The sequence below is a fragment of the Tachypleus tridentatus genome, chromosome 7 (assembly GCF_004210375.1).
Source record: "Tachypleus tridentatus isolate NWPU-2018 chromosome 7, ASM421037v1, whole genome shotgun sequence".
NCBI lineage: Eukaryota > Metazoa > Arthropoda > Merostomata > Xiphosura > Limulidae > Tachypleus > Tachypleus tridentatus.
Genome location: NC_134831.1, coordinates 76,683,328 through 76,706,635, shown reverse-complemented (window position 1 = coordinate 76,706,635; position 23,308 = coordinate 76,683,328). Strand labels below are relative to the sequence as shown.

General features: G+C 34.7%; 1 protein-coding gene and 1 pseudogene across 2 annotated transcripts in view; both read left to right on the top strand.

The window, feature by feature from the left end:
- The window catches only part of LOC143256018 (zinc finger CCCH domain-containing protein 15-like), a 61,317-nt pseudogene extending 38,212 nt beyond the window's left edge, over positions 1-23,105 (top strand). The window contains exon 12 of the transcript XR_013030963.1: positions 22,333-23,105. The product of XR_013030963.1 is annotated as a zinc finger CCCH domain-containing protein 15-like (transcript). The remainder of the gene's footprint in view (positions 1-22,332) is intronic.
- LOC143256017 (mitochondrial import inner membrane translocase subunit Tim10-like) lies at positions 22,339-23,105 on the top strand. The gene has a single exon (XM_076512580.1). It carries the CDS (start codon positions 22,653-22,655, stop codon positions 22,965-22,967), a length of 315 nt encoding a protein of 104 aa, XP_076368695.1. The 5' UTR covers positions 22,339-22,652; the 3' UTR covers positions 22,968-23,105.
- Positions 23,106-23,308: the final 203 nt, after the last annotated feature.

The window sequence follows — 23,308 nt, the reverse complement described above, 5'->3', positions numbered from 1 at the left end:
TTAATAAGTCTTGAGGACTATTAACCCCTTAACCAAGGATATACCCAGTGGTTAAACCTTCACTCAAAGGGGAATTATTTTAACTGAATACTGTCAAATTTAGCATAGTTAATTGGCTTCCACATGTTGTGTTTCTCCTGGGGAGGACGAGTTAACTTGTCCTGATGTCATTTTTACCGTTTCTGAAATGAAGAGACTGTTTTCTCTCATCTGATCAATTATTTCTTCCTTTATAGCTATTATGTGTTGTTTACTAAATGTTTTGGTTATATGACTATGTACTGGTGGTGTAATTTAGCAGTTCTTTACTGCTGAAATAATGGTATTAAACAGTTTCATCAGATTCTGAAATTGATAAGTCAAAGTTTGGCATTGATAGCTTAGAAGGTGACAGTAGTCAAACTCAGACTCAGTATCAATTTCAGAATCTAATTATAACAACGAATCGTCAGTAGCTAAAATTTAAGTCAAAATTGACGCAGCTGTGTGCTTATGTCTGTTTGATACCATTATTTCAGCAGTAAAAAACTGCTAAATTACACCACCAGTACATAGCCATGTAACCAAAACATCCATTAAACAACACATAATAGCTATAAAGGAAGAAATAATTGTGTAAACAAGTTAACTTGTCTTTCCTGGTTAAGTGGTTAACAAGTGTTAGATTTGGATAACTATTTTAATATGTTACAAGTGTTAGGAATAGGCCATTCTGTACATTTTCTCAACTTAAAGATGCCAGAGATTTGAGTTTTACAAATCTGTATGGTGCTAAGAAATACCACTTAAAGGAGAATTATGTTAATTGTGTCAGTAAGATATATTTCTATTCTTAACCAGGAGTCAGTTTTCAGACACTTCAATAGCTGGCAGTTCTGTTAATATTTGAAATACATCACCTCCTATAGTAAACAGACTTCACTGTGACTGTAAATATATTTTTATATAAAAGTGTTAATAGAAAGTGTAAATTTCAAGATATTCAACATTATATTTTGTACAATGAATGCATTAGTAATTTCTTTTAATCTGGACATAAATGGAGCTGTTTGTCAGTATGGGTGAAGTACTTGCGAGATCTCTTCCCCCACTCAGTACTGATAATATTTCTCTAGAAAAAGTATCTATTGCTTATGAAAATGGTCTGTATTGCTGTAAGGTCTTTCCTGACAGGATATAAATAGAAATTACTGTATGATAGTCTTCCAGCAGATTCTATCTTTAGCTGTTTGTTTCAGTAGGTTCCCTATTCTGTTCATCTATGATAGATTCTTTGAAAGTATAGTTTTGTCTGTAAATTTCTAATGAATGTGGCAGCATTTGTTTCACAAAAAAAATGTCATTTTTATATTAACAGTAGTAATGTTTCTGTTGAAATTGTATTGAGTAACTTATTCAAATCAATAGTTCTAAAGGAAGAAAAACTTGAACACTTATTGTATTACTTACAAGGAAAGTGTGATGTTTTCCGAGAAATAAAAGTAACATTTTAAATGCAAGATTTAAGTCTTCTTGTACTGATATTTGAGTGAATTGTGTATACATATGCTAAATGTATTTTTAATGCCAATTTTTATTTTTTAAGTGATTGGTTATTTTCATCCAGTTGCTTCTATTAAAAAACTATTTGATATGACATTTTTGAAGATGTTCAATTGAGACTATATGACAAAATTTAAGTACCACTTAAAAAAGTTGTATTGACTGTGCTAGTTTAAAGCAGACTAAAGATACCTTTATCATCTATATCTAGATTTTTGTTAAATCTGGGAAACTTCAGTCAGCATCGTGTATTCCAAACTTTTCAGTGTGTGCTCAAAATATTAAGAATAAACTTTTAACAATGGATCCTGTTTTACTTGTATTCGTAAAAATATATTTTTTTCTTGATGTTAATGTATCATCCAATTCCGATTAAACTTTTCTGGACAATATTAGTCTTAAATATTTACTGTTTAAAAAAAAAATTAACCAGCTTTTTGAATAGTATGTATCATAAAAACAAATTACAAGATCAGAGCAACTTATATTTTGTTTTATGAAATGAAATGCTAGAAAACCTATCAAATAAAATTTAGTTTTTGCTTTGTTTATAAATAAAGAAAATTTAATACTATGGATCAAAACACAATTGCTTGTACTTTTTTATTTTAATAAACAATTCTCATGTTATTAATGTTTTTGCTTTCATCTTAAAAATTACAGTAAAGAAAAATGTTATGAAATTTGTATTGGTAGTAATAAAGCTCTGAACCAAATTGTATCTGGATCACCACTTGTGTCTTGCTGGCAACTACTACGTTTTCCTCATTCATTTATGTTTTGAGGAAGACTTATTTTTTACATAAAATTTCTTTCACTTCTTTTCTCTTTTTTATTTTACCAACCAATGATCTTTATTTATTTATTAATAATTTCTGTCTTGTCACGATTTTTTTAAATATACCAATAAAGCTTATAGTCAATGAATTATAATATTCTGTATGATCAAAACTTTAACATTTAATTTTTGCTTAACCCTACCAAGTAATTATATTGTTTCAAACAGATGAGTGTTGCATTGTTATTGATTTATAATTATTTGTTTAATAACCCATTTTACAGTGGCCCTTAGCTTAATTAGAAGTGTTTGCAACCAACTTTATCAATCACTGTACTTTTGGAAGCTGTATTTATTATACGTGCCTATACAAAATGTGATAAGCTTTTAGTGATGTACAAGTATGTTGTATAGAAAAGATCGTATTGATTACAAGGCACAGTGAATTTTTGCCATGTTTAAGTTTGATGATAACTCCTGAAGTAGGCCCGGCATGGCCAAGCGTGTTAAGGCGTGCGACTCGTAATCTGAGGGTCGCGGGTTCACATCCCGGTCGCGCCAAACATGCTCACCGTTCCAGCCATGGGGGCATTATAATGTGACGGTCAATCCCACTATTCGTTGGTAAAAGAGAAGCCCAAGAGTTGGCAGTGGGTGGTGATGACTAGCTGCCTTCCCTCTGGTCTTACACTGCTAAATTAGGGATGGCTAGCACAGATAGCCCTCGAGTAGCTTTGTGCGAAATTCCAAAACAAACAAACAAACTCCTGAAGTAAGAAGAATTTTACATATCTGTACATATTAAAAGAAAAATTATTGATTTTTATAGGAGTTTTTAAGAGTGAAAACTATATTTAAGGACTTCATTAGATCAGTTATCTGGGCCTACTTTGTGATTTTTGGAGAATATTTAATCTGTACCAAAGTCATTTCTCATGGTCATGGTTTACATGGTTGTGTTATCCACTCTATACATTGTACCTGTGGGTCTAGATCCATCTTATAATACTTAAGAGAAAATATGGTCTTTATAAATGAAAATCAGCTCTCATGGGCATAGTTCATTGCCAGCTTTAGGTACTATGGAGCTGTAGGCAAAATACAAAGTAAAATGTGATTCCTACTGTCCTTTATTAATAATCCCTGTCTAGCTTATATGTTTGAATCCAGCAAAGAAAGGCATTTTTTTCTCTCATTTTATGCTTTTCTGTGTACTCCCATCATGTCACATTCAGAACTGTTTTGAAGCCCCCACTATACTTCCTCTGCCTTCACGTCACTACATTAATAGGTAAGGAGCTTGATCAGTTCAGTTAAATATAAAAACTTATGGTTGTATAACATAAGAATGTTTGCACACTTTTTCTGCTGAGAATTATGCAGAAACTTTGATCATTTCTAGCATAAAGCAATATAAGTGGTCATTCAAATATTGTGTGGTTGTATGATAAATAATTGGATAACCCAAATAAAAGGTTACTGCAAAAGTTAATAGTTTTTCTGTGCTGGATTAACAAAGTGTTTGATATTTTCTTTTCCAGTGTAAATAATTTCCACAGCCAAAGTGAAACTAAAACTTTAAGAAGCTTCATCTCATGATATTTTTCTTTTTTGAGGCATTGTCATTTATATTATTCAATAAAAATGAAAATGTAGAAAAAGTTAGTTGTTGAATTTAAAATAATTAAACAGTTAATTGTAGTTTTGAAAAATGCCTCCCGCTAGTACAGCGATATGTCTCCGGATTTACAACGCTAAAAACAGGGGTTTGATTCCCCTCGGTGGGCTGAGCAGATAGCCCGATGTGGCTTTGCTATAAGAAAAACACACACACAAACACAGTTTTGAAAAAAATCATTAATACTTGTTTCTTACCAATTCAATTGCCAATCTCCCTTTAATGTGAAACAGAAACAGGAGAAAACTAGATAACTAAGACAATGACAGTTGATCCTTTTCACATTTCAAAATTCAGATATGTTACTGTAATATTTTTTACATATTATTATTAAGGTAAAAAAAAAAGATAGACAATGCTTATAATAGCAGAAAATAAAAATGACCTCAAACTCCAAGATCTATTCTGTACCTGAATACTGGCCATCACATTGTTTTTTATGTGGCTTTATTTTTATGTGGAATATGACAAAATAAATTTCTAGCTTCTTGACCGTGTTTTATTTCTTGTTCATGTACATGTTCCACGTTAGCTGATTTCTTTAGGGAATATAAGATAACTTTGTAAATTCTGTTCAGAACTAAGGTATCACCTATTTTGATACTTTTTAAATGCATCTAAAGAAAAGTGGCAGAAGTAAGAAAGAGTATACTGAACTAATGCTAGAAGTTGTATTTGTGTAGTATATGAATATACCATGTGCATCAATAATTTGTATTATTTTATATCTATTCATTATTTGTTCTTTCTTCTGTATGTGTGCAAGATTCATTTAACACATGATTGAGAAGGTCCTTAACTGTTTTTCATTTTTGCTGCCTTTGTTTCTTTGTTATTTTCAGGCCTGTTATGACCACGTGGTTAAGGCACTCGACTCGTAATCCAAGGGTCGCGGGTTCGAATCCCAGTCTCACCAAACATGCTTGCCCTTTCAGCTATGAGGGTATTATAATGTAACCGTCATATATATGTAAGAATTACATTTGGGTTGAGAAAATATTTTATGTAGAGGAGCGAACAACGTTTCGACTTTCAGTCATCGTCAGGTTCACAAAGAAAGAGAGAGGTAACTCACCCGAAGCTAACCATGTTTGAAAGGGGTTGTGTAACTGAGTGTCGGAATGTAGAGGACAGTATTTATATAATTTTATTATTTATTTTATTATTTTTAATATAGGTATAACCGTGTTCCTTTGTATTAGTTTATTTTGGGTTTAAGTTGTTGTATAAGTAAGGCTTCTTTGATTTTGCGTTTGTTTATGTTTGTTTCTTTATTTAGTATTTGAGTGTTTTCTATGGTTATGTTGTGTTTACTTGACTTGCAGTGTTCGAAAACGTGTGAAGGTGACTTTTTGTGTTCTTTGAATCTGGTTTCCATTTTTCTACTTGTTTCTCCAATATAGAAATCGTGGCAGTTATCACATTGTATTTTATAAATAATGTTGGTGTGGTGTTTGTCAGTGTAGTTTTTACATAGTGTAGACCTCAGTGTTGTGCCTGGTTTTTGAATAAGTTTGGTATTAACTGGAATGTCATATTTTGTTACTAGTTTTTGCCAAATGTTTGTTATTTTTCTGTTGATGTGGTATGCAGCAGTTTATGGTTTCGTGAATTTTTGATTCATGAGATATATTTACTTTTGTTGATTGATTTTGCTTTCTGTGTAGGTGTATGCATATAATGTTTTCTAAGGTTTGTGGAGGTAACTTATTGATGTTGATGAAGTATTGTTTTATTTTGTCTAATTCATCGTTAATTTTATTTGGTGAGCATAGTTTTATGGCTGTGTTTATTTGGTTTCTTAGTATGTTGAGTTTTTGTTTTATTGCATGTGCTGAGTCCCAAGGAATGTATAGTTCAGTATGGGTGATTTTTCAGTGGATTTCTGTTTTAAATTGTGTGTCGGTTCTTATAATTTTGACGTCAAGAAATGATATTTGATTGCTTTCTTCCTGTTCACATGTGAAGTTAATGTTGGGATGTATAGAGTTTATGTGATTGAAAAAATTAAGTGTGTGTTCTGTAGATGTGAATCCCACAACAGTGTTATATACATATCTGTACCACTATAGTGGTGGATGTAATGCTTTGTTAATTGCTTGTGTTTCAACTTGTGTCATAAAAATATTGGCTAGAACTGGTGATATTGGGTTGCCAATGCTTAGGCCATTTGTTTGTATATAGTTGTGGTTGTTGAACGTCAAGTTTGAAGGTAGAAACGTTGTTAACTCCTCTACATAAAATATTTTCTCAACCCAAACGAGCCATTTTTACATATATTTCTCTACAAGTGGGCTTTCTCAACATCATTAATGTAACAGTCAATCCCACTATTCATTGGTAAAAAAGTAGCTGAAGAGTTGGCGGTGGGTGGTTATGATTAGCTGCCTTCCCTCTCGTCTCACACTGCTAAATTACGGACGTCTAGCGCAGATAGCCCTCGTGTAGCTTTGTGCAAAATTCAAAACAATCCAAACCATTGGTATTTTCAAGTAGGTACAACCTGCTCTTCCTGTGGTCAATATTTCTACATTGATGAACAGTGTGGAAGGATCTAAAAAGCAGTATCCTTCAGTGGTAAGTCAGGTGATAATTCCATATTATAGTAAAAGCAGTTATATGTCAATAAAGAAAGTGTTCATACTGTGTTCATTTCATGTTTCACTCTGTGTGTCTCAGTTTCATTCATCCTCACAATCCAGTTATTCAAATATAGCATAACTCAGCAAAAGGTATTTGACCAAACAGTGTTATTAAATGACCTATTCTTATGCTCTAAGATTAACTCGGTTTTACTTGAATAGACTACAAAATGGGTAGAAAGTAGAAAAGTGGTGCTGTAACCACATGATATTATACTGTAAAGTTTGATATTTTTGCTGAAGCGTGTACTGCCCATTGCTTGGCGTTGTGTATTTTAAGTTTAAAAATGTTTCTTAAAGAAAATGACATTATTAAAGCAAATGAAGAGCAGTTAGAAGAGCTGCTAACCAAGAAGGAAAGTTGGTCACTGAAGGAATATGGTTGTCCGAGAGAATAATCTGGTCTCTCTCTTCTATTTCATTACAGCAGACAACTGAGAGAGAAGAGCAACCAGTTTCTGGTGCATTCAGAATGGCTATTCATGCTCTTCCCCTAAGGATAAACCTTGTTCCACGGGAAAGGCAGAAAACTGATGATCATCGCAGTGATGTGTTGTCTGAGTAGTCTGAGACCAAATATGGTAGAGACTTATTCCAGCCTGGGTAAACCAACCCCAGATCCATTCAAAATTCTCCAAGAAAATCAGGGAAAACTGGAGTTGCCATTAGTGGATGACATTTATGGAATCATTTGGGCATTTTGTGAGAATTGTAAATGCTTTGGTGAATGAAAGAATATAATGTTTCATGAATATTCAAGTACAAGACACACACACACGTCAAAAAATGAAAGGCATACACAAGTGAACATGTAATGAAATTTCAGGTACGTAGAAATGATTGTCCAGATAAGAAAATAAAAATATTAAGGTAAATACTCTGATGCACTAAAAAGGTATAATGTGAAATCGAAACCAGTGGATTATTTTACTTACATTTAACAAACATGATGATAGCACAGATAAAGGTTGAAAAAAGTTTATATTATCAACACTACTTAAAGGAAGTGAGTTTTATTAAAAATGATTGGCAAAACTTCGATTGAAAGGAAAATGTAGAGAAATACGTGTTAATAGTCTGCTAATTTATGATTTACGACCATAAACAATCAAATATTTTTTATTTTCATCAATAAAACATCAGAATCAAATCAAGTAGATGGCAGATCTACTTGCAAAGTAATCATTTTGTACTAGTTGAATCATACATACAAAAATGTGATGATAGGTCATGTTTTGGGCCAGAAATCAGTTCTCCAACCACAATTCAGAGACCAACAGACTTTACACAAGTTCTTGGAAAGCTACAAAACGATGAATGACAATATATCTGATCCAGAATCTACAGTATATCCCTTCAGTGGCTCAGTGGTATGTCTGCGGATTTACAACGCTAAAAAATCGGTTTCAGTACCCGTGGTGGGCAGAGCACAGATAGCCCATTGTGTTGCTTTGTGCTTAATTCAAAAACAATTACAGTATACAAACTCTCAAAGATTGTTATTTACTGTGCTTTCTAGTCTAACAGCATAGTTATGAAATGATGTATAATGTGTGTGAATAAGATTGTTGAGAGAGCTCATTGGTGGATTTATTGAAGAATCAATTTGTTGAGAGACATTTCATAAGAAGTGTTAACCAGATTATGTAAAGTGTGTGAATTGTGTTTTAATTTATTTTTTACTGTTGTGTCAGTTCTAATGAATTTTGTTAAGGGTTTAATCAAGGAACAGTTGATTCCACAGAACAAAGAACTTGATACTTTTAATGAAGAAGATTTTCAAGATAGTTTGGGTACTGTAGATTTGAATGAATATTTGAATATTGTGAATTAGTGTTATATGTTAGTTTGTATCTCAGTCTCCAAGTCGGTTCTTTATTCCAATTGTAAACATTCTCGAGTTGGTGACTTGTATACTCCACTCCCAACTGCAAAACCCCTGGATTGAAATAAATTCGTTTGTAACTGGTGTTAAAGTCGAACTTCAAATGACAAGTCTACCAGCTTTGTTACACTGGCAAAAGGAACTATTATCACAGAGCGGGTGAGATGGTAGGCACTCAGCGGCAAGGTAAATGGACCATAGTATTTTAGTATACCTCTCTAAGCCAGGAGAAATACTGCTAAGATAACTATAGATCACAGAGAAGCTTGGGGCAATGCAAAGCTGATGGATGAGCTGCCACTCTAATGAAAAGGTCTACTGCTCATGATTCTTGAGGTTCCTGAGAACACCTAAAATGCTGTGTTTACGATGTTAAGAGCATATTGGTCACATTCTAGCTATAAATTCGTGAATGAGAGGCTCTCTCCCCTTCAACAGTTCTCTCTGAGAAAGATTAACCAGATCACTTTGTTGACGTTTGAGGATACAGTGATGGAGGACTTTGATAATTTCTCACGAGAAACCCACTTGAAATAAAAATGTATCTCATAATGACTGGTATGGATATTAATACTTTTACTGATAAGGAGAGAACAACGTTTCGACCTTCCTGGGCCACCTTAAGAAAACTGAAGGTCGAAACGTTGTTCTCTCCTTATCAGTAAAAGTATTAATACCCATACCAGTCATTCTGAGATACAATTTCCCAAAGCATTTCAAGCAATTTAACTGCTTGGAAGAACTGAATGGAACCTGGCTCAACACTTGAAAAAACGAAAATTTATTACTAAGTTGTGACACAGGTTCAACTTGGTGAAAAATGAAAAAATATATTTGGTTGAACTGAAGATTTGGAAGAAAAACGTAACCGATATTCTTTGCATTTTAAGCCATATTCTACAGTGGCCTCGTCAATTCACAATTATCTCCCTGTTAACATTTTTATATAAAATCTACGCAGTGAAATAAGGTGGCATTATTTGAGTGTAACAGATATCGTCCTTTCGTAACGTGGTAAAAAGTAATAACTTTGAACTGATTACAAGAGAGGAATCCTGTTGCAACAGCTGTAGTGACTTCACCTCAAACCATTTTGCCCAGGAACCCATGTTGCACTAGACTGGAGACCAACCAAGGATTTGCCAAACAACAACACATCCAAGAGTCGGGATTCAACCACAATAGTATACAGTGAATTATCACAAATGTTAAGATAGTTGTTTTTAATATTGGCAGCACTTAAGTATACGTAAAGAAAGACAAGAATTGTCAGTATATTTTATACAGTCACGTATAATGTATGAATAGTGATAATCTCATGGAACATGAAGCTATATAAATTGATGCACGAAGTTAATTACTGAAATGACGTAATAGACCGTATTATTAATGTAACTTTGACTCTTGCTACTTAAAGTAAGATATCAAGGGTCGTGTGAAATAAATAAGCCAAGATGGCTGTGGTAGTTTGATTTCAATTATTGATTCCCAAGTAAATATAGACCCGTGTTGGAGAATTGCTAAGAAACCTAAATTATTGAAATGCATGTCACATTCACGTAAGACACAATCAGTGAGGTAAGAGTGATCTGTTTTATTTAATAACCATTAATGACTCTCGAGACGCATCTATAAAGGAACAGTTGAGCCAAAGTATAAAACGTAAAAATAAGCAAGCTTCTACAACCAAGTCCAAATTAAGGATTTGGGAAGCTAAAGACAAATTTTGAAAGGGAATCCTCAAAACTCAACTTCATAAATAAGTCAAAAACAGTGATTCTGTTAGTTAACTACAGGTTGAGCAACATACAAACACAAGCGACAGATAAGTGGTACACGAAATACTAATTATAATACTTAAGATGAATATAAATTAACAACATTTAAATGGCTGAGTTTGATGACAAATTAGAGTAAGTTTTATTATGAAATAATTAAGTCGTTGTTGTCTTTAAGACACAGTCAAACAATTTTTCAATGTGATAATTTTTTCTTAATATTTATTACAAATAAATATGATTGACACTTTTTTTTCCAAATTCGAAAAGAAGTCGTAAAACAAATTCTTTCAGCACAATTTTGTACAATAGCGGTTACTCTTCCCCTTATCGCTAAAATACATCTCACTATTAAACTTAATATTTAACGCAATTCGAATCCTCTGGTGTGTTAGCAGCTTTGCGTTTTCTTTTTTTCTCAGGTTAAAGCTCAAGTTTTTTACTGTTAAATAATTACCTGTTTGTAGCTTTGAATTTCAGGTTTTCATCAAAACAATCGGCTATTTATGCTCTTTTTACTGTGGTATCGAAACCTGCTTTTGATGTAAGGGCAATCAGATTTGCATTGAAATAGGAGAAAGGGAGTTGAAAATAAATAAATAAAGAAAATTAATTACTTTACTAGATGTCCTTACACCAGTGACACAGCGGCATATCTGCGGATTTATATTGTTAAAAACCGGATTTTAATACGAGTGTTGTAGCTTTGTGCTTGAAAACAAACTGTCTTTTTATATGTTTATATATTGTTTGGCAAGGTTTAACAAGCTGTGTAAAGCTATGCTTTTGATTCTTTCATACATAAACATTTATTAAATATTGAATAATGCGTAGACTAGAAAATATACTGTCTCATTTATTTCAATTTTAAGAGTGTATGGGTTAGAAACAATACTACGAATGAGATACTAAAGTTTAACAAGAGGTGTCGCTTTGACGAAGATAAATGCGTTCTTTCTCACGTGTATAAGCTTTCTAAGGTAATGAGGTTTGGAAATCTTGCTAAGGTGAATATTTCTTGGTAAGTAAATTTCATCGATATGATTAATATTACGTAGGGATAATAACTTCGGTGATTTTAAAATTTAAAATTAATGTGTTTTCTTTAGCTATAAACTAAACTTCGGATTTAAGCCTAGCTTAAGATAAAGTATCAGTAATGTAGCATTGCTATTAGTGGTAAGGCTAAGCCTATTTTAGAAGCCTAAAGTACCGATTTTAATTTTTATAACTTGCAAGGTATTTAAACTTTTCAGTTGATGTAATTTTAATAACTTCAAGCTTTTCTTAGTAGGTGATAAATGAATTGTACATGTATTAAATCAAAATAAAATTAAAAGCATATAAAACCGGAATATTTTGTATTTTATAATTTCATGTAATATTTTACTATAGTTTGACACAAATTTTGTGTTCTGTTGAAGTTTTAAACGAAATGCAGAAATTTTTTGTTGGTTGGCTTACAAGTTATCTTAGTTAGGTTGAACTCAAAAGTAAAAGTCTTGCTTATCCAATTAGTTCACAAGTATTACAGAAATTTAAATGGCTGAACACATAACCTGCACATTTACATAATTGCTAAATGTGGTAGTTTTTTCACACAGGATTTTTTAACCATTCACAACAAACAATAATATTCAAATTGTGTAACTGATTTAATTACAACAGCATAAAGGTCTTGAGAAAGATACGCAATTGTAAAAATGAAGGAGCTGTTGTATTGAGAACAAGTCAAGGTCCTTATTTTTCTATTTTAAAAAAGGTTTAGAAGGTAGCTGGTTGGAGTGGTAAAAATGTAAAGGCAATAGATGTGGCTCTTTTGTGTTTAATGGTAAGAGTAGTACAATAAGGAGATATGGATCTAATATTCATCACAGTACAAGTCATTTGCAATTTTAATTTTTTAAATATAATGGTCAGCCATTGGAAAATATTGCTTTTAGATATGGTAGATGAAATAAATTTGAAGAGTTCAAAAGAAGGTTTGATTAATACTTTATGAAACAAAGTTTAAATATCAGTGTACAGATGTGTGAAGAAGCCTCTTGTTTAAACATTACTATAAATTTAATTATAAATAGGAATCCACTCAATAGCACAGCTGAAGAAAAGGATCTTGAAATAGTGGTGGATAAATCACTCAAGCTGTCTGATCAGTGCTCTGTTACTAGTATTAAAGCTAATAGAATTTTAAGGTCAATATATAGATATGAGTGTTGATTAGAAATCAAAACCAGTAATTAGCTCACATTAATTACTCTTTAGGTATCACTTTTAGTTTCCTTATTAAAGAGAAGATATTAACTTATTGAAGAGTATTAGAGGAAGGCTACATGGATGATTCCAGGAATGGAAGAGTGGATGATAACTGTCTGTTGTGGAGACACAAGTGTAGAGGACTATGTTTTGAAAGTCTTCTGTCTTTCATTTTCAAGTCAGTGTTGTTGATCTTTTATAGTGTTCTGGTGGATTGTGGAGAGCATGTTATGACTGGTTGGATTATCACTGTTTCTTATTGGGGGAGAGATTTCCTGTAGATTCAACCAATGGCAGCCACAGGTTATTTACCTCTAATCTGGAATCTTTGTTTAGTGAAGGTTTAGTGTTGATATAAAATGATTCTGATTTTTCTTGTCTTCCAGAATTTGTCTGTCTCAGTGATTCTAGTTTTCTCCCAGTTTATTCTCTGTCCAGTTGACATGGCATGCTCTGCAATGGCTGAATTTTGTGTTTTCATGAGTCTTGTACTATCTTTAGGTGCTTTTATTCTTGTCGCTAGTTTTCTTCCTGCAATCAGAAACAGTGATAATTCAACCAATCATAACATGCTCTCCACAATCCACCAGAACACTGTAAAAGACCGACAACACCTACACACACATTCTGACTTGAAGACCAAAGGGAGAAGTCTTTTTGAAACATCATCCTCTACGGTTGTGTCTCCACAACAGTCAGTTGTTGTCCATTTTACAAAGTTTCATCATGAATATTCTGCCTAAACAATCTGTCAAAGAAAAAATGGAAGAGTTAGTTTATAGGGATAGATTAAGATATCTTAAGTTGAGGAAAGAAGGATAAGACATGACATTTTCAACATTATTTCAGGTATCAGATGGACAAATGATTTCTTTATTCTGTAGATACAAGACTGGAGAAGACAAGTTTTGGATTCTAAAGAATAATTTGGAGGCCTTAATCTTACCAATTCCTGAAAGCTTCAATAAGATTACCTTTTTACCCTTGTTTTCTTGAGAAAATGTAACTTAATATCAATCTCTTCTGTTTTCATAAGATAACCCTTCCATCCACAGTCATTCGAATAATGCTTGTCTGAACCCTTTCCAATAAGTCTATATTCTTCCTTTTTTTTTTTTTTAATTTGGATGCCATAAGTGTACATAGTGCTTTGAGGTCTAACTAGTTATTTTTTATATTAAGAGAATTACTTGCTTTTTGATGGGTTTATAAATGCATCCTGAACTAATTTTAGTTTTATTAATTACAGAGGAATGCCTCAATAGCTTAAGTGACTAATCTGCTGTAATGCCTAGATCTTTTTCCACAGTAATGCTATTGATTGGGTTGCTATCTGTGGTATACTTAGTAAGCTGTAGTCCAGATTACAAACAAAATGCATTGTCTTGCACTCAATATAATAGAAAGGTTATTTGTCTAATGTACAAATTGATTCAAGTCATTCTGTAACTCGTCAATTACAGCTAAAGATACCCAATAGTTCAATGTCACAAGTAAACTATAGATTACAAATTATTCACCTGTCATTATAATTACATCTTTGATTGTAACTTTCCTAATCATGCAAAATTTTTGTAAGCCGTACACCATATACAGCACACTTGCATTAAATTGCCAGAGGCAGACTATTTTGTGTGGCAAATCCACATTCAATGGGTTAAGGGTTTAATTCTAGTTTTAACATTTTTCTTACTTTTAAAATGCTGTATTAGGTGATGATTTTGATTAATAACTAAGCTGTAAAATTCATAGTTACCTTATAATTATGGATGACCATATGCCCCTTCCCCCAACTCTAGCCTGTTATATTCCTGAATATCCAGATATTATCCCTTTACACATGTGCCAGGTGTTCATTCCCACTTTGTGAAACTAATTCAGCTGCAGGCTGTACAGTTAGTATTTTGAGGACCTAAAAAGGACATTATCATATAATTTTATCTTTCACATGCTTCTGAAAAAGGTGTGTTGCCTTATATTTGAGATAGACTTATAATTGGGCTAATATGGTACCTTAAAAATCTTGCTATCAATTTTAAAATCATCAAGTACATGCAAATTATTTTTTATTCTCTAGAATCATCATGAAAAAAAGGTTTCCCATGCCTTTAATTCTGTATATGTTCAATATGCTAGATGTCATGAAAACCAGTTATTTAATTCAGTAGTATACTGAGAACAAACAGATGCAGACACACCAACACTAACCCTGACTATAAATTATTGCCTACTGTAGCTGGGTGATTAAGTCTATTAACTGAGTACATATAAGCATCTATTACATTGATTAATGTCGCATATCAAGCAGTTCTGATTATTCCAGCTATTCAATGATCAAGATGTGTGCATATAAGTATTCAAGTTTGCATATTTAACTAATCAAAATTTGGGTTTTAGATTATTGCTATTCTCAGTTATTCCAACTATCTGTGTAATTGAACTGTTGTCGGTATGTTTGTTATTAAAGTCAAAGTTACACAGTGGGCTATTTTTGCCTTGCACTCAATGGTATTGGAATCTGATTTGCAGTATAATAAGTATCTTTTAGTCACATTATTAGAATAATGGATTATTTGAATGCAATCAATCAATAAACCTTGATTAATTGATTAGGAAAATCCATTAATCACCCAGACTTACTGTCTACAAGCAGAGTTAAATGCTGTTCATTGTCAGGTATATTCTAGTTAATCACAGGTAACATTTTGAGAAAATTACCCGAATAAAAGTATTTGCATATTACATAGGAAACTTTCAGAAAGGGATTTGATTTCCTGAATTTTTGTTTTAATTTGAAAGTGGCCATCAAAATTTGTTAAAAACTTGTTGTTTTTTTTAGCATCTTGATAAAACTCGGTGACAACTTGAAAACAACAAATATTAATTTTCTGTAATTTGTAGTATGCTTATGTAGCATTTAGTTGATACAATAACTTTATTTCCCAACAAATGTTAATAATAAATATAGTTGGTATAATAATAAAAAAAAGTGTGAAGCTACTGTCCTGTCCCAATGAAACTTTAATACTTTTTTTTTTATTTTTCTCAGACACTTATCTTTTTGGTGTGGATTCCTGTATGTGGTGAGAGCAACTCCCAGGAAAGGTTCTGTTCTTTCAGTTTACTTCCTTTGGGATCTAAACATCCACTTATGTTTTTGCCATGCGTGGCAACCCGTGAAGGGGAGGAGAGGATCCTGGTGGTTGAGGGGTCCAACCTTAACACACCACTTTAGCCTTGAATTCCTGTATATGGGCAGCTTTGGGGTGGCCTCCCTTGGGTAAATCGGCTGGTCCACTAGGACTAGGGTCAACCAAGTAACAGTGTTGGATGTTCTCAGCAGGTGTTGTGGACATATCTGATGCTGGTGTTTAGGTACAGTGCTCACGAAACCGTGGCATTGCTGCAGTGTCCTTGTTTGACATTGTAGTGTGTCCCCTTGTAGGGCTTCATGGTGGGTGGGGTCAGTGAGCACAAAATTTCCCTTTCTTTATTATGGATACTCCAATTAAAAATTTAAATAAAATTTATAGACTGAAAAATCAGTCTATAGGTAAACAACCACGTCTTCAAGATTCTGAGCAGCAATCCTTACAATGCACGTACCACCTGTTGTACCTCATTTTCTTATATTACACACATTTTCAGACAAACTTTAGGGCAGATGTCTTCCTTTTTCATTCACAAGGGACTAGAGGGATTTCATGGCTCTCCAAAGTCAGTAAAACAGCTTTGATCTGGTGACATATTGGTGGAAACATTCACATCTCAACACAGTGAACTCCTGTTGCATTCACAGGCAATTGGGGATATACCTACAGAGGTTACACCTCATGCTACTTTGAATTCATCACGAGGAGTTATTCTTGAGAGGGATTTGAAGAACGTTCCTAAGTCAGAGATTCTCGCTGGTTTCTCCACCCAAGGAATTTCTGCAGTGAGGCATATCTCTACTTGCAAAGATGGAATTATGGTGCCAACCAATGTCCTCATTCTGACATTCACCACATCTGCTTGCCACCATCAAGGCACGTTATCTTAACTGCAGAGTACAGCCATATGTTCCAAACCCTCTCCGAAGTTTCCAGTTTCAATGGTTTGATCACTCAAAGATGTTATGTACTGGTTCCTTGACGTGTGCTCATTGTGGTGTCAGGGACCACTATGCATATGAGTCTGAAATGGATGCTCATTGCATTAATTGCAATGGCTCTCATCCATCCTACTTTCGTTCTTGCCCAAAATGGTTGAAAGAAAGAGGTGCAGCATTTGAAAATTATTCCCAACATTACCTATCCCGAGGCTCGAAAATTGCTGTCTACCACCTCATCTCAGATGTATGCTGCTGTACTTCGTTCCACAACAACTGTGGGAGTGCAGACAGGTCATTCTATGCCTCCTAAAGAATCGTTCTCCAAACAAATGAAAAGTCTTTTGACCTCCATGATTAAAAAACTTGATGAATTAACTTCAATACCTATCTCTGTCCCTTATATACAAACCCCAAGATCCACATCCTTTCGTTCCAGGTACAGACATTTCTTAGGATCCATCTTCCTCTCTCACCCCAAGATGCCAAACAATCATTCGTTCACGTTCTCAGTCTCTGGAATCCCCTTCCAACAGCAAAGACCTGCCCAATCGACCCAGGGCAGGATTCATGGAGGTCAGTAGAACTCCCTCGAATAAGGAAAGTAAGGAAAACAGACATGACCATAAACAGAAGGGTTCTCTGCCCAATTCGTCTACACATAAATAAAAATGACCACCGTGATACAATGGAACTGTCAAGGTTTACGTTCTAATCTGAATGACATCAAAACACTGATTGCTTCCTACCATCCTGTGTGTCTCTCCTTACAGGAAACATTTCTGAAACCTGTCAATACAGTCACCTTTTGGCAGTTTTCTTTATACAGAAATGACAGGCTGTGTGATGGAGGGGTAGCAGTATTGGTTGATCAGCATGTATCTACCCTGTCTTTGCCATTCGACACACCCTTGGAGGCTGCAGCCATCCATGTTTTTTTGGGTCATACCATCACTGTTTGTTCTCTCTATCTGTCACCTGGAGAGACATGATCAATCAGATCTTGATGCTCTCATTGAACAGTGTTGCTGTCTCCCTTTTTATCATGGGGGTCTTTAATGGACATCATATCCCCTCTGGGGAAATGCTGGTATTGATAGTAGGGGTCACTCTGTAGAGCATATGCTCTCTGATCACAACCTTTCTCTTTTCAGTACTGGTTGTTCTACTTATTTCCATGCATCTTGTCAGTCTCTTACTGCTGTTGATCTCTCAATTTACACTCCATTATTTTCCCATTTTTCATGGAGGGTTGACAGTTATCCATGAGGCAGTGATCATTTTCTTATAATCTTGAGAGAGACTGGTTATGGTCATTGCCACCCGACCTGTGTGTTCCAGTGGAATCTGGATCAGGCAGAACTTGATCCTGCCATTGTCTGTAAGCCATCAATAGACGACTGTGTGGCAGCAGTAACTGACTGTATTATACAAGCAGCTGCTCAATGTATTCTTAAAACCTCAACATGTTTTCCACTATATCTTCATGCATGGTGGAATCCTGCTTGCCACTTAGCACAGAAGGCTCAAAAACAAACGTGGGATACTTTCCATAGATATTCCACGCTCTTGAACTGCATCGCTTTCCAGGGAGCCCGTGTACACACACGATGAGTCAAAGCCAAAAGGAATCCTGGATTAAGTTCACAATTAGCATACCCTCTACCACCACTTCCAAAGTTATTTGGGACAAGATTCGAAAGGTCAGTGGGCATTATCACTTTGTCCTCCTCTCGATCTAGCTTTCTGATGGCTAGGAAGTAACTGATACCCCGATCATTGCCATCACTCTAGGTAAAAGCTTTTGTGGGTATCTAGCACTTCTGCCTCTTCTTTCACCTTCTTAGCCATCAAGACTCAGGCAGAGCAATCACCTCTTCCCTTTTGAGCTAATTGTCTTTATGACTATAATCGTCCCTTTACACTGGTGGAACTCAAACTGGCTCTTCATTGGTCTGGCAGTACATCGGTTGGACCTGATGATATACACTATGAGATACTGTGCCATCTATCTCCTGCTTCTCTTTCTATCCTTCTGGTTGTTTTTTAACCGGATCTGGCAGGAGAATGTTTTTCCTGATGCCTAGCACAATTTTTGTCCTGCCTTTCTCCAAGCCTGGGAAGGATCCCAAGATTCCTTCAAACTACTGTCCAATTCTTTTGATGAGCTGTCTCTGTAATACCTTAGAGAGATGGTTAGTGCTCATCTTGTTTGATTCCTTGAATCAAACAATCTCCTCTTGCCCACCCCGTGCGGGTTTCGACGACAGTGCTCCACCATGGACTACCTGAATCGACTTGAAATGTCAGTCAGAGAAGCCTTTCTCGAACGACAACATCCTGTGTCAATATTCTTTGACATTGAGAAGGATTATGATGCAACATGGAGGTATGGCAATTTGTGAGACCTCCATATATGTGGGATACATAGCCATTTGCCCATTTTTATTAAAAATCTTTTAATGGGCAGGAGTTTCCGGGCTCTATGTCAACGACTTTTACATCTCGTGTCAGTCATCGAACATGAGATATATTGAGTAGCAACTACAGAATGCCCTCAATTGTTTATTGAAGTGGACCATTTGCATGCATTTTTTGCTGCCAATGGGATATTCACCCTGATTCTGAACTCTGTATCGGTGAAGTTGTGCTGCCTGTGGTCTCTGAGACTATGTTCTTGGGGCTTATCTTTGACTGTAAGCTAACCTTTATGCCACACATCAAGCAGCTACAGGTCAAATGTACGAGAGCACTGAACATCCTTCGTGTCATCTCTACCACCACTAACGGAGCAGATCGATGTTCTGTGCTAAAGATATATCGTGCTGTTATTCAATCGAAACTCGACTATGGATCACTGGTCTATGGCTCTGCCAGACCATTGGCCTTAAAGATGCTAGATCATATTTATCATCAAAGACTTCGTCTCTGCACTGTGGCTTTCTGCACTTCCCCAGTTCAGAGCTTATACATAGTGTCACGAACCTTCTTTACACCTCCGCCATTTGCAACTGTCTTTGCTATATGCTTCGAAAATTTGTTCCTTACCAAAGCATCTCATCTGGGGTTGTGTTTTCCTTCCTCGATGGGCCATGTGTTTTCAGACCAGGCAGTCTGCCATTGCTCCTTTTGGGCTTCATATTCAGGTACAGTTAGAAGAATTGGGTCTGTCCTTGGATTACATTGCTGTATCTACTGGTCAGCCCATCCCACCATGGCTTCTTATAGTCCTCAATTGTGACCTGTCCTTAAGTCATCTGAGAAAAGTCGACACTCCTAATTATAGATGCTGTCTGCTATTTGCTGAACATCTTTCAAACCATCCTTCCATTCCTGTTTATACAGATGGTTCGAAATCAGGTGACTGCATAGGCTCTTCCATGGTTTGTTGTGGTTCGGTGGTTGCGTGCAAAACCCCCTCTACAGCTTCTGTGTTCACTGCTGAACTGTATGCCATATCTCTTGCCCTGGATCACATAGAAGTTAAGCAATACTCATACTGCATGATTTCCCTTAGTTTTCTACTGGCCCTGGAATTGCTTCACATTGGTTCACACCCTGTTCTTGCCAATATTCAAAATTGACTGGCCCATTTCTCTTTAACATCTACTTCTATACAGTTCTTCTGGATACCGGGCCATGTTGGTATTTGCGGGAATGAGCTCATAGACACTGCAGCTAGGTCTCTCTGCTCTGGCATTATCATCACTGTGCCTGTCCCATACATGGACTATGGCCTTGTATTCAAGGCTCGGCTCTGTGCCAGCTGGCAGTTGATTTGGAGTAAGCAATGCAAAAGCAAGCTTTTCAAATAAAACCCTGTATTGGATTTTGGCCGTCTTGTTGCCATAAGGATCGGAAAGAGGAAGTTGTTCTAACTTGACTACACGTTGATCACAGTTTTGTAACTCATCGTTTTCTATTATCTGAAACTGATGTGCCATTGTGTAGTTTGTGTAACACTCAGTTCACAATAAGCCACATTTTACTTTCTTGTCATCATTAGGATTCACAACAACAGCACCATTTTGAGCATGTTCTGTCCCAAGGTTTGTCCATAATGTTAGACAGTGTTATTGGTGATGGTGACACTGTCCACCTTGGTAATGTTTTTAGTTTTTTAAAGGCCACTATCTTTTTAATGCCATATAAGTTTTTAATTTATACTTTACACCTTTTTAATGTGGCTCCCTTTTAAAAATCACAGTTCATCTAGTTCAATTTGAAATTAGAAACTGACCATAACATTAAGTAACTCAAAACCAGGACTGGAAAAGCCAACTTCTGGTGACTGATGGTGGTTTTTGTACTTACTTATTAGTCTTCCTGGTGAGATATGATTATTACAGTCATGCTACAGAAAGTCTTTTACAACTTGAATTACTGTCGTTTTTCTCTTGACATTGTAGACTAGATGTAAACAATGGTTTTATGCTATTTATTTATGTTTAAGCTTTGTTTTGTTTTACCTTAATTTCCTTTTATGAATTTTACTGAATTTCCTTTTACCTTTTTATCGGACGTTTGGTGCAGATAGCCTCACTGCTTTGTGCCATAAAACACTAAATCAACCAGACACTTATTCTTTAAAACTTGTGTAATTGCTCAGTGATCCTGTTGTAACTGATGGCATCCTGTTTTTTAATTTGTCAGTCTGTATGAAATTTATATTTCCAGAAATAGGTTTTCACTTCATTTAAAATGTCAATTTCTTCATAGTTGTAACTATTATGCATGTCCTTAGAAGTATATATTTCTTGTAACTGACACGATTATTTTTAGTTAAAAGGTAAGGTTATTCTTGAAATGTGGGAAACAAGTGCATTTGTGAGATTTCACTAAAAATAGTCTATATTTCAATGAATTTCAGCTTTTATCAAATTTATTCATTATTTTAAAGGTTGGTTGCACTAGCCACGGCTTACAGGTCTGCATTTGTTATGTAATGAGATGTGCAAAGAATTTACAAAAAAAAAAAACAACAAACAGAGCCATGTGAACATTATACTGGGGTTATGACAGACAGCTTTCATGGTGTTTGTAATCAATAATGTGTGACAGTAACAATATTTTTCATCACTTTTTACTCTGTTCAATCTGTTTTTATAATATTATTGATTACAGACTACAGATGCAAACTTATATCACTTCTGTTGTTGATTTCATTATATGAATATTCTACTAGTTTATCGAGTTTTTTCACTTCATTGTTAAAAGTATCACTAAAAGAAGTAAATATTTGCCAAATTTCAGAACAATTTAGTGCAATCTATTTATATTTTATTTCAGGCCAGAACTGTTATGATTAACAATTGTAGCATCCTTTATGATGTTGACTGCAAATTCACAATGCACTCAGTTAATATTATAAGTTCCTATATGGCTTGGTATTGTATTTAAAAAATGTTAAATTTGACTGTTTTACTTGAAGATGTGCAAACCTCAAAGCTAATTTTATCAGAACTTGCAATGCCTAAAGTTGCATATAAGTTGGAAATTGCAAGTTCAATTGTAAATGAAAAGTTAAAAATCATACTCTGTTTATAAATGACACCCTTCTTTCATCATTTTATATGTGGAAAATAAGTTCATATAACCAATAACTTGTGATAAATTGATAGTAGTTTCATTTTCTGAAAAAAACTAATTAAAAACCTATATTGATTCAAAACTTATTTTCCAGGGCTTTGATAATTGTTGTAGGGGTTGGCTCATTTATCTTCACAAAGAAGTTTGTCGACAAGAATCGATATGAAGCTATGAAAGTAAGACAGCGAATGAGAGAGGCCAACGTAGGAGAATATGAACCAAGTGAAAGACGGTTTAGTGATTGATATTTAACTTAAGTTTAGAAATCTTGTAAGGAAAGATAACTCGCATTCCTTATCAATATTAGGTTGGAAAATTTTAGCTTTTCTGTATTCTTGCATTTGTTTTTAATTCTTCAACTTCTTTGCAACTAAGAGTAAAAAGTTTCAGCTTACAATCCAACATCTGGTTACCATGGCCACAGGACCACCAGGTATTCCACAGTTGGATCCTTCAAAGATGCAGCTCGTGGCAGAGCTAGAAATTGAAATGATGTCTGACATGTACAATCGCATGACAGCTGCCTGCCATCGGAAATGTGTTCCTCCTAAGTATCGAGATGCTGAACTTTCGAAAGGGGAGTCGGTCTGTTTGGACAGGTGTGTAGCAAAGTATCTAGATATCCATGAAAGAATTGGTAAAAAACTCACTACTATGTCCATGCAAGATGAAGAGCTTATGAAAAAATTACAAGAACAGCAGCAGCAACCCTTAAGTCAGAAAAAATAGCCAAACAAAAACTCGAAATCTTTTTTAGTAAACTTTGGACCAAATAGAAAATTGTTTTAAGATGCATCATGTAACTGACGCTAGTAGAAGAAATTATTTGTAGATTAACTGTGACATGGAATAAAGTTTTCAAGAAAATATGGTTTAAAGTTGGGATAAATGAATTTATTAGTGAAATTAAAAAATTGTTTGTAAAGTGTGGTCACACAAGCACATTAAGACTACATATGCTATCAAAATGTGTGACTTGGGTGTTTTGTCATGGTTTACAACAACATATTTAAAACAGATTTGTGACATCAAGAATATAGAATTATAATTGAAATGAGATATTGTGTGGG

What these genes read in the sequence shown, in the direction of transcription:
- LOC143256017 (XM_076512580.1), top strand. Translation starts at nt 22,653, where the DNA reads ATGGCCACAGGACCACCAGGTATTCCACAGTTGGATCCTTCAAAGATG.